This window comes from Aptenodytes forsteri, unplaced genomic scaffold, assembly GCF_000699145.1.
Source record: "Aptenodytes forsteri isolate BGI_AS27 unplaced genomic scaffold, ASM69914v1 Scaffold120, whole genome shotgun sequence".
NCBI classification, from domain to species: domain Eukaryota; kingdom Metazoa; phylum Chordata; class Aves; order Sphenisciformes; family Spheniscidae; genus Aptenodytes; species Aptenodytes forsteri.
The window spans coordinates 990,781-1,002,957 of record NW_008795938.1 but is presented as its reverse complement, the minus strand read 5'-3'; the positions used below and the strand labels follow the sequence as shown (position 1 = coordinate 1,002,957).

General features: G+C 41.2%; 1 protein-coding gene across 1 annotated transcript in view; it reads right to left on the bottom strand.

Annotated features, from left to right (window-relative positions):
- Nucleotides 1–1,408: 1,408 nt before the first annotated feature.
- The window catches only part of LIFR (leukemia inhibitory factor receptor alpha), a 55,185-nt gene continuing 44,416 nt past the window's right edge, over nucleotides 1,409–12,177 (bottom strand). Inside the window, exons 18-21 of the mRNA XM_009285157.2 lie at nucleotides 11,378–11,539; nucleotides 10,225–10,318; nucleotides 9,619–9,697; nucleotides 1,409–8,939 (exon numbers count right to left, since the gene is read on the bottom strand). Coding sequence (XP_009283432.1) covers nucleotides 8,301–8,939; nucleotides 9,619–9,697; nucleotides 10,225–10,318; nucleotides 11,378–11,539 — 974 coding nt within the window. The 3' untranslated portion in view covers nucleotides 1,409–8,300. The remainder of the gene's footprint in view (nucleotides 8,940–9,618; nucleotides 9,698–10,224; nucleotides 10,319–11,377; nucleotides 11,540–12,177) is intronic.

The following is a 12,177-nucleotide window of genomic DNA, read 5'->3' as shown; positions in this document are numbered from 1 at the left end:
GCAGAGTAGAGGGGCAGAATCCCCTCCCTTGACCTGCTGGCCACCCTTCTTTGGATGCAGCCCAGGACGCGATTGGCCTTCTGGGCTGCGAGCGCACATTGCTGGCTCATGTCCAGCTTTTCATCCCCCCGTACCCCCAAGTCCTTCTCGGCAGGGCTGCTCTCAATCCCTTCATCCCCCAGCCTGTATTGATGCCAGGGGTTGCCCCGACCCAGGTGCAGGACCTTGCACTTGGCCTTGTTAAACCTCATGAGGTTCACACGGGCCCACTTCTCTAGCTTGTCCAGGTCCCTCTCGATGGCATCCTGCCCCTCTGGCGCGTCAACCGTACCACTCAGCTTGGTGTCATCTGCAAACTTGCTGAGGGTGCACTCGATCCCACTGTCTATGTCATTGATGAAGATATTAAACACTACCCTGGCCCTCGGAGAGGCGAGGTGGTCTGACTGCTCCATGGACACCACCGTCTCTGCCCTGACACAGGATGCTCAGCCACGTGCCATCCTGCTTAAAGGACTTAGTACCCTTGATCCCGCACCCCCCCAGCGCCCAGTGGAGCTCACACATCCTGCCTACTTGCTGTCATACCAATAAGCTGTACCAATCTGCTATTGCAAGAGAAGGAATTGACTCCGACTTTCGAGACTGCCTCCAAAGAGCTGGAGAGAGCACAGTGCTGCCATGCAATGACGGCTTCATGTGATGTGCTGTGATGTGGCACCTGTCTGTCTGCACACTGCTAAGCCCATGTGTCACTCCCTAGTTCAGATGCTATGGTTAGACTGAGCCACGAAATTCCTTGCCTGTCGCTAGGACAAGTGCGTGCTGTGACAAAAATGGCCTCAAACATTAGTTACAGCCACCACAGAAGCTGATCATCGCCATTCCACTAAAAAACACTGACAAAGTGTCCTATGTCACCCAAACCAACCCCATGGTGTGCAGCCTGGGCCCCTTCTTCCTGCCGCTACATCCTTCATCCTGGAACAGGGATGTCCACCACACAGACCTGTTCACCACGGAGAGCCTCCGGCTGCTCACCTCTGCAAGCCCTCAGCCCAAGCCGGCAGGGAAATCACATCTCAAAACCCCAGCTGTGTTAGAGCCGTAAGCCGAGGAGGGCATGTGTAAGTCAGCTGGCCTTCTTCCTATCATCACAGCACATGGCAGGAACAGGAGGGCTTCAGTGAACCATGTATGTACGCACTACAGCATGCTGTGCTTAGGAGAAGCTGCTCAGAGGATACCCACGTTACTACCTGCTCTGCTGATCAAGAAGCCAAGGCTGTGCTTGCCAGATCCTGTGGTTATTTACTCTGGCACAAAATTAAAATAACTCTGTTTGTACTGGAGCATGAGCAGAATTTAACTTTCACTTAAACATGCAAGCAAGGAATATCAAAACATGTAAGAGTGTAAGAAAATATATTTATTAAATTCCACAGCAATGCTATGGTAAAATTGTTAAATACATGCGTATTTTTAGACACCCAAGCAATACAACAGGAGTTACAACAGCCAAGCAAACTAGTTTTAAAATGGATGCAAAGTTGGTATCTTAAGTGTTAGGTTAGTCTTAAATGTCATCTGCCACACTGGAATATTATTTCCCCAACATGATCCCACGCTTCCTTTTTCAAGCATGCATTTGTTTAACTGCTTAGCTAATAAATTTTCATGTTGATACACTTTGTTGAATCAGTATTTTACTTGGTATGCTACAACTTCATTAAAGTGCCTTGTGATGATTTTGCTTAAATTGTGAAAGAAATATTTTTTCAATAGCGGATTTGGAAGCTGGAAAACTTCAGTATCATTAAGCAACAGAAATATGTTAAATGACTGATTAGATTTAGTGTGTTAGGAAGACTATTTTGTCAGCTTGGTTTATTGATTTATTCTCAGAATTAATTTCTATAGATGACTATTTCAAATTGGCAAACAGTATTTTCACTGGTATTAAACAAAAGTCCATTAAAATCTTTGTAAAAACAGAACATAAAACCATCTCTAAACAAATTATTTACGCTGTAAAAAATATGGTATAAAAAGAGCTAAAAAAACATTGAACCTGTTCACAGTATATATTTTTAAAGTTACAGCATTATAGTACAATGTTTGTTTTTTTCCAGGTGACCTGTATGACTCCACCAGCTCCACTGTTTTGTGCGCCACAACAGGATCAAGGTTCAAATTACTGTTACCTTCGGGTAGGATTTCAGACATGAGTCGATTCAGTTATCTTCTTTTTTTTGCTATCCCCTGGTTTACAAACTTTTCAGACATGCTATGAAGCATAAAATGTTGTTCATCCTAAGCCACTCTTGAATCACATTAAGGAAACATTGACAAAGTGATGTTCAAGGCTTCTTTTTTTATTGTATTACTAGTAAAAAGTGTGAGACCTTACCAGTTTTTATTTTACTTTGCCCTGCTTGAGCTATTTCTTTTTTTAATTTTTCTCAGCCCAAATAATGAAAATGAGAATATTTCATTTTTTGCTTTGTCCCCCTGGGTAAGTTTTACTTACTACATTTTGCACAACATGACACCAAATGAGTTGCAAAGGTATCGAACCCTCTCGTGGAAGTTGTGCATACACTTCCACTGGAGCTTGCTTTCATGTAACAACGGTCGAAGTGCAGATTTGGGACCATCCAAAAACCTACCTAGAGATCCTCTTGGGTATCACATTAAAAAATCAGGATGCCAGCTGCTCTGCTGCACCACAAAACCACCCAGGCAGCGCTGGCACAAGGAGAGGGCGAGACTGGAGAGGGATTAACCCCATCCTCTCATGCAGCACCCTGCCATTAGACCAGCTCACCTGCATGGGGATGCTGAGCCCTTGCCCTCCAAAATACCAAAGTTCTCTGGAGACTTTTTTGTTGTAAAAGCAGAAGGAATTAATAGACATTTTTGTGGGGAAAAAAGTAATGTCATGCACCCTGGGACAACTTGTAAAGTTACAGAAACTCCTGCCAGTATCATCTGAGGTTTGTTTGCATAACATGCAAAAAGGAAACAAACACTGGCTATCTTAGAAACACTGGGGAAAATCCAGAGTTATATAAATGGGGGAGGTGAGGAAAGAAAATTGTTATGGAAGAAACTGTTTTCCAACTTCTAAGGAGATATTTAAAAATTTAAGACAGGCCTAAGCATGAGGAAATTAGTTTTTAAACACTCCAACATTTCTGAATCCCTGTCTGGCATTTGGGGTCTGGGACTATGTTTCCAGGCCTGCTAAGGAAAAGGCCAAGAAAAAGCCAACAACAAATCTTGCAAACTGCTGACAGCATCTCTGAGCATCAGCCACGCATGGCACTGCTTAATGCACAGCAGCACAAACTCCGTGTAGCGTGTCGGGAGGAGCACAGACAGCAGCTGTTTCCTCTAGATGAAACTGTGTCTCAGAAGGCATATATTCAAGTACAGGGCTCTGAAAAAATCGCTTTGGGCATTGCAAGCCAACTTCCTCTGCAATACACACATAGGTACATAATGATGTAAGCACCTATGTGCATAAGGGGTTAGGACTTTTCTTAGTGTTAAAAATATTAATGCCATTTGCACTGAAGTCTTCATCAAAGTCTGTGGTGGAAGAGAAGATGCTATTTACATGGGAAGCTCTTGATAGATCTATGGTACATAGAGCCTTGTTAGCAATCTGTTTCTTTAAATGTTACATTTTTCCTATGTATTTTAAATTGTTTTACTATATTTCTATCTACTTGTAGGTATACAAATATTCTATTTACAAAACAATATTTGTCTAAAAATAGAGCACACGATTTCTCACTGCCTTTTCAGAGTGATGTCTAAACACCTTCTCCCTCCAATGCATCCAATTGCCTTCATTTTTGCTACTATTCACGTTCAACTGAGTGTCCTGGATGACAAGATCACAGGAAACACCACAGCCCTAAGCTTTACCCAGCTGAACATATCCAAAAAAAAAAAAAAAAAAAAAGGCGGCTTGAACATGCCTTTTCACAGCAGCTCAAAACTCGAGGTCAGCAGGAGCTTGCTGCTGCCGTGCTCCCAGCAGAGGAAAGCTCTGGTCCCCCACATAAACTGAAGACAAAGAAACATGTCACATTTGCCAATTGTGCCGTGCCAGACAACACGGCTACTGGTTCCCTTTGGAAATGGTTTATCCATGAAAGCAGCAACTACAGATAATAAAGACAGCTACCACAGCAAATGTCAGTCATTGGGTCCTAAGTCTGCCTATGCAGCCACTGCATAGCAGGGGAGGTAATTCACTGCCTGCCTGTAATATTAGCTTACTATTTTGTCGATATATTAACTAGTAGTTCTGTGAGGTATATCACATGCAGATTTATCATCCCAAAATTTAACACACAAAACCAAGATCCCAGATCCCCCCGCATGTCAGAACAACAAAAAAAATGAATGTGTCAAATAGGAGAGTGCACGATGTTACATCAAATGTGACTGATATTCCACGCATACAGTGAACAGTACAAAACCCCATTACAACCCCCAAATTGTCACATATGACAGGCATGGCTCAAAAATAAAAAGCAGCAGCACCGATGATTTGCTTCAGAAAGAAATTGCTTTCTGTAGGCATTAACACCCTACATCTCTGAACACTGATCCAACTGGAGGATTGAAGCACTGAGTTAGGAGTAACAGTGTTTCGGACACAATCTCTTCTGGTCATATCCCTTCTGGAAGTTGTTTTTTTGTTTTGTTTTGTTTTTTAAAAAAGCTGAACTTTCTATTCTTTTAGAAAAAAAGCAAAAAGCCAAAAGAACTAAAACAAAATAGACGTTCAATAAAGGAATAAGATCTTTCAGAAAATAATGGTTAGAAAATGCAGTACTTCAAGTTTCCTAATACATTTTTCAGAAACAATTTGACTGAAGAGGCTCACCAGAAAGCCTGAAGGCACTAGAACAAGGAGTCTCTTCCCTTCTGAAGCCCAAAGTTTTAGTCTTACAATTGTTATAATGCATTTAGAGGCTAAACAGCACCGTGCTTTGAAAGCGAATTTGGTAAGAAGACATTCCTGAAGATGCTTCACTGGTTTAACATGGCACTTGGGCTCAAAAAGTAAGTCCATTCCCTGACAGTCCTTGCCACTCATTCTTACTGCTCCATGCACCTAGGGTGTCTTCACATGGTCACTAAATTAGCACACACCCTCTCACTACCCATCTGCTATTTGGATTCGCTGCTGAAGATTTAAGATAGGCATTTGAAAGGAGTCCTCACTGGCAGCACTGAATAGGTTCAAAGAAAACCACAGAGGTGAAGCAGCTGAGCTTTCAAGTGCTGGAATGAAAACTGCTTACTGGTTCATAACCATTAAGCAACAGTAAACGATGCTACATATGCTGCACAAGCCTGTGTCTCTCCCCCATTTGCCCCACTCTTCTGCTACTGATACAAGATGATGCATATGGTAAGCCATTGCTATTAACAGGACTCTCCTACCCTACATCCTGGAAGTCAGAACACCAGTCAAATAAAATATATAGTCAAAGTTTAAAAAAAAAAAGTGATGGATAATTAGATGAGAGTGCTTTCATAACATCAAGGCAGACTCTGTATTTGTGGACCTTTTCCCTACCTGATCACTAAGAAATGAAGCAATTTAAAATGCTGTTGCCTTTACTGAATAGGAAGAGCAGCACAAAGGAAAACCTGAGTATGTGATAGTTGTGTTTAAGTCATTCACCGTGGGAGCACTGTGAAGGGCGTTAGGCTGCTCCCTGTGAGCTCTGTGTGTTCTCTGCAGCTGCACTGGCTTCCAGTCTGCCAAATTAAAAATTGCTAGTCCTCTCAAACTGCAGTTTGGTTTTATTTCTTGCAATACACAGCCATATTAAAGCACAGTTACTCTTCATGATCAACTATTCTGCTACAGAGGTTTTTTTTGTTTGGATCACCATACAATACTGATTGTTCCTCTGCATTGAGAAACTGCTCCATGAAAAACCCGAACCACTACCCATACACTCTGTCCTTGACATCTTCTGCTTTCAACTAAAAGCATATGGCAGCACAATCTAAAATTCATCTTAGGAGTAAACACATTAAGCCAAATCTGCACTAAATGAAAGTAATCTGCTCTAAAAGAGATATTGTGAGGAAGGGTTGTTACTATTAGGATGTAGCCACCTCCCAGCTATCAAGCACAAAGGGCAGAACTGCTTCCTTTTATGTATTAGTTTAGTGTTCTGAATAATGGGCAGTAATAGATTAGGCATGAAACTTTCTCTCGCGGTGATCTCTGGTGACAGATAGACACACCAGCTCTTTGCACTGCCTCTTCATTCGCAGCTCTGCTAATTCCAAGATTCTACCTCAAAAATCAGAATCCTATCTGCACTTTCTCTTCTTTCAGACACACCTTGCACTCTGTCAGGTCTGCAGACAGATCTATTTTTACTGTCTTCACATTTCACTCTTCCAGGAGGCACACACAGGTAGTTGTTACTGATGATGATTTGGATGCCATTTAGTGTTTTGCCTTTTTGTCAGTTTTGAAATCCCTCTGTATTTTCATTCTACGGAGATGGCAGAAACATACCAACATGTGAAACGGCACCACTGTTGCTGTGATTAGGTTTAACTTGGCGTTTGTTTTTATTTTGATGGCCAGACCACATGGTTTGGAGACCAAATGTCTGCCAAGCTAGCCATCCCCCTGGTCTGCTTTCACACATTTACAACTAGCAGCTTAGCCAATTCAGCCTCCTTATCTGTTTTGGGATCTTGTTTAGAAAACCACTCCCCATCTTATTTATTCAAAAAACCACAAAATAGCTAAGGAAATTGAAATCTAAAAAAAAAGATTCAGTTAGGACTTGATGGAGACCCTTTTTGATCAAGCTCTTTAACATCTGACCTCTCACCACTGTGTTTTACAGTAAGGAACAGGTAAGTTAGAAAGCACTTTCTCCTGTAAGCTAGTGAAATTCATGTGTGCCACAGTCTGAAGTTTACACAGTGAAATGTTACAGCTGCCTAAAGATGCATATGTGAAAACAAGCATTTTCAAAGATGATTGTTCTGAACACTCCTTTAAGTACACAAATGTACATCATTTAAGCTTTCTTTGCGTCACTTGTAAAGGAGAGGTAGAATTAGCGGCACTAAAACACCCTTGGATTTTTCCCTGCCACTAGAGAAATCCCACCTTGTACTCCCAGCCAGGATTTGTAGAGAAGGTCCTGTTGGGTAGACACTAGAGAGCAGCCAGGCAGCAGGTGGCAAAGCTAATACAATAAAGACCATCCAAAGAACAATTTGTTCTCAAGGAGCTAATACTACTACCTCTAATTTCATGTGCCAAACTGCTTGGACAGCTAATGTTAGTAGACAGAGGTTTCCCCATGGTTTACATTACTGTATAGTGCAAAGACTGCTGAACACTGGGAGCGAATGGAGTACCACTTTGAAGCAGGAGATCTGGAGCTGAAGCTATGAAATACAAAATGCATTAGTGCAATACATTAGGAAAGATTAACTCCTTAACCAAAGGACAGAAAAAAATACAGAGCACTAAGTTTTAAAAAAAAAAAAAAATATTAAACTTTATGCAGTTCTTGTTGAGGTTTAAATCAGTGTTACACTTTTTTCCCCAAGTTTGTACCCCTGAGTCAAACATTGAATAAACATTGTACAGTAGGTACAGAAACTAGTGTCTAGTTAAAAAGCAACAGATTTGAATGGCCATTGCTTCAGAAGTGTTAAACAGTGACGATACCCTTCTGTATGGGAGAAGAAAAAAAAAATTGCACTCTCATTTGTTCTTAGTTTATAACTAGGTAAAAGATCTCAACAGTTTCCAACCACATTGTTTCCATGTGTTAGGCTGAGGTTTGTGATAAATGAAACCTTCAGTAAGGAAACCTGTTGGGGCTGCATCATTTGAGTATGTACAGTTGAGAACAACTACAACAAAGCAAAGCAATCTTTCCAAGTTATAAGTTGCATGAGACCATATTAATCTTGGAGCACTATGTGAAGGTAGACAGAGTTCTTTGACTATGATTATCAGGAGCTCTAAACTCAATACCCCTTATATCCAAGATATTTTACTAGAGTAATAACTAAATTGCTATAACTTTGGCCTCTCGGCCTCTATTAAAATGGAACATCTTTCGCTAACTTAAACATAACATTTAGCTCACTAGAACCTCTGCTGACTGTCTCCAAGAATAAGTCATGCCTTTTGCACTTTTCCTCCTCCTTTCTTTACAACATCAGGAATAACAGCTTATTTAGAAGGCAGGTTCAGGTGCAACAAGGACTCACTGTTAATCATTTGGTTTGTTCTGAAAAAAGTGTGTGAAGGACCACCCTATGTTACTAGGTTTGGGAGAGTCTTCATCATCTTTTGGGGGAAGCAGAAACTGTCGGGAATTAATGGAGCATGGGCTCCCAAAAGATGCATTTTCATTGTTGCTTTCAGCTGATCCAGGAGAGTCTGGAGTGTCCATGTTCCAGGCATTTATGTTTGCTTGAGGTCTGTAACCTGCAGTTTTATCCAATTCTTCCTCTGCAGGTGAGCGACTCTCTATTTTCAGAGCACTGATAGGCAGCTGCATTTGCGGCTTATAGCCTGCTGTAGTCACTAAGTCTATCTCTGGCTCCTCCTCTGGTTTAATCTGAGGCTGATACATTGACTGGATGTCAATGTAAACCACCTGAGATGACCCCACAGGTTCATCCATAGGGGGATTTGAGATCTCCTCTTCAATGATAGGGGGGCAGTAGGACACAACCACATGGTTCTCTGTTTCTGAGTCAGAGCCATCTTCAGGCACAGTGGTGTCTGCTGCCGGGGACATCATCTCTGTGTCTTCAATCTTGGGAGCTGCAGACCGTGTTTCCACCACTTCAACACTATTAGGGGTGCAGGGGTTCATTTCCAGTGTTTTAAGTGTCTTATTCCCCTGAAGCGAGAAAAAGGAGAAGGGGGAGAGACTAAGCCAAAGACCTGGAAATCCTGAAAGCAACAACTTGCCCAGATTAAACCAGTATGTTGGCTTGTGGCTTGTACTCATCCCACTGCCACTAGTACAATATAAAAAAAGTGGTTTAGTTCTCATTTTCTGGCTCATCATTTATTCCTGTTAATGTTAAAAGTATTTTAGCCAACTTAAAGGCTTGCAGATCTTGCAGTAAGTGTTTGAGAACTCTTTCCCCAAATCCTGGCTTTGTGTAACCCATTCCACAAGGTTATTTAAGTGTTACGCCCAGTTCCAGCTACTGTGTCTACCAGGAGGTTTGGGATATGGCAAGTAGGCTTCTCCACACTTTCTACTTCTCCTAACTCTGTAACAAAGATGGGTACGTTACTCCCACATCAGTATCGTGTACTGACACTTCCCATTAGTGCGGGAGGAGAGAAATGCCGCAGTCCTTTCCTAGTTCAAACTTTGCAAGTAACTAAATTAACAACAAGAAAGTTCTAGCTAGCATCTGACAAAAGTTACTCAGTAACTTGTCATGCTCCCCCTTGCCACAGAGTTTTTTCTACAACTGGAGCAGAAGACTCAAAGTTTGCAAAGGAATTCTTTACTTGCAATACATTTTAGAAGTTTAAAATACTAGATTTAAAATGCGGGTTACCTCACAGATGTTCTTCTGAAACTGTAGTGCCTTACTGTTCTCAGGATTCGGGATCTCTGGATAAAACGTTTCTTTAATCCTTTAAAGAGGAAAGAACAGACTTTTAAAAGTTACCAAGCCCTGAAGCAGACTGCGAATACACAACAGGGGTCAGGACATTTCCCTTTAATTCAGAATACTGAAGACATCTGGCACAAAGATTTAGTGTGTTACACTTTCACGGAGTATTTAATGGAAAAAACAGCAAACCTCCGGGGAACTTGATATGCCACGTTTACGGAAAGTTGAAGATGGTATGCCTACCTGAGTGTTTGTGGATGGCTCACAAATTAGTATGTCGCCAGCTTATTTCCACTTGGGAACTATTTATAAGCGGTGCTCACTGGGAGACAGGCTCCTGCAAAACCTTTTTGCATTCCTCACTCTGACATCTCTCCAACTCAATTTCTCCCTCACCTTCTACAGTGTGTTTTTGCCACCCACCTTTAAACAAAGCCCACTGACATCTTTGGGTACTTGGAGAAAACAAAGACTAACTAAAATAATGGAAAATTCTAGCACTGAAGCAAACACATCCAGGAAAAGATCAGAACTGAATGCATTTACCATTCCCTCTTTCGGTAGCAGAAGATGCTGGCCACCACTCCAAGCAGCACAACCACTGCCACAGGGATGAGAATTGCAATGATTAATCCTACAGCTGGGGGACGAAAAAAGAAAAGACAGTATATATATATATCCAAAGTTACCAGCAAGTTTTATGTCTTTTCTAACATTCCCACAGATTAGAGACCATTTCATCAAACTCATCTAACAGTGGTCTGCAAACAGTGACAGTGAAGCGTATGTATACCATACACTTCCCCTTTGCTGGAAGGGCAAAAGTCCATCCATAAACACAGCTGATTCAGTGATACCTACAGGAATCAGCAGATAATTCTCTCTGATTGCTTAATTGCGAAAGGCTTCAGGTGCAACACAAGACTGATTGCCACTGTAATTTCTGTTCTCAGTAAGCACTGGAATTGCACTTTCAGGTTACTTGAACTGGCCAAATCTCTGGTAATGGCTCTTATAGGCCAACAACTCATTGCACAAACTGCACTGCCTTTTATACGGTTTACAATGCTTCTAATCCCCAGAGTTTAGCTCCAATACATTCCCACTGCCTTCCTCCATTGATGTTAAGTGCCTCAAGTTTGATTTTTCGTGTATTTTAGTTGCACCTTAGTGTTTAGTCTTTCATATGAAATACTTCCTCCCCCTCCCCCCTTCCCCAAAGTCAATCTGTTTTTTTCCTAACTGTCTCTCTGGGTTTGTTTCTGTCAGGGGATCGATAAAACTGAATTCAAAGCAGAGAGGCATCTGTTTATAATTCTGAAATTGGTAAATACTTCCACAATGTCTTTCTTCCCACCATGTATTAGCAGATATTCATCATGGGAAACTTGACAAAAACAACTAGCTGCTTGAGAAGACTAAGTTCAGACTCCACCGTATTTAGTAGTAGTTTAGAAGTTATTTTTCTTGCATACATTACCATGAACTACAAGGTAGCTGTAACAGGAAAGGAACTTTTCCTCACCCTGAAGTGTACCAATTTTTGTATTTAAAAATAACCAACTAAATAAATTAAAAATTAGGCTGTAGGCCCAAACTACCTAACGGGACCAGAAAAAAAACAAAATAAGCTCAGCTTTATATACATTGTACAGACCCTGTGCTGAAGACTATTAATGAACAGGGATATTCAACTTACAGTCCTCCTTTGTCACCACATAGAGGCTGTTTGGAGGGCTCAACCCACCAGCAGTGTAGGCTTGCAGGTCCAGTTGGTAACTTGTTTTGCCTTGAAGATCAAGTATTTTCAAAGACTTCTTTGTTAAGTCAGTGATATTCTTAACTTTAAGCTCTGGATTCCCTGTTCGTTTGGAAGCAGTAAAAAAGCATAACCTTATAAGAAAGGATTCCCACAGAAAGCCTCAGCTTTAGCAAGACTTCCCTGAAGTCAGCGTATGAAACCTGAAGAACAATCTGTATAAAGGAAAACTGAAATAAAGAATCCTAGCAATGCTGCTTGCTTACACAGCACCAAACAGCACAGGAGTGTGTTGTTGCTGCGATTGACTTCAGTTTCTTCCACTCCTGCTTGACCTCTTATGTTAATGTGAATCAGGCTTCAGTTCTGTAACAGAGATGTCCATACAAGATGGGTGCTGGAAGAATATACCCAATTAAATATAGCCATGTAACCTCCCCCATGTCTCATCTAGCCAGGGTATCTGTACACAGGGCAGCGTGTCACATTGCCACTTAGTCACTGCATAGCTTTATGCAGGGTTTTCTCCGACTTTTGCCTTATATTAATAAACAACTGTGCTAATCACACAAGGAGCCAATTATTTCAAATGCTTTTGTCACATATCAGGGGCCAATTATGCCAGTGAGTAATGCAACTGAATTATGATTAAAGCATCTTTTTTTAAAGTGAAATTAAATTATTAAAAAAAAAAAAAAAAAAAAACCTCGAAAAGGGAGGTTGCAATTTAAAAATTTATT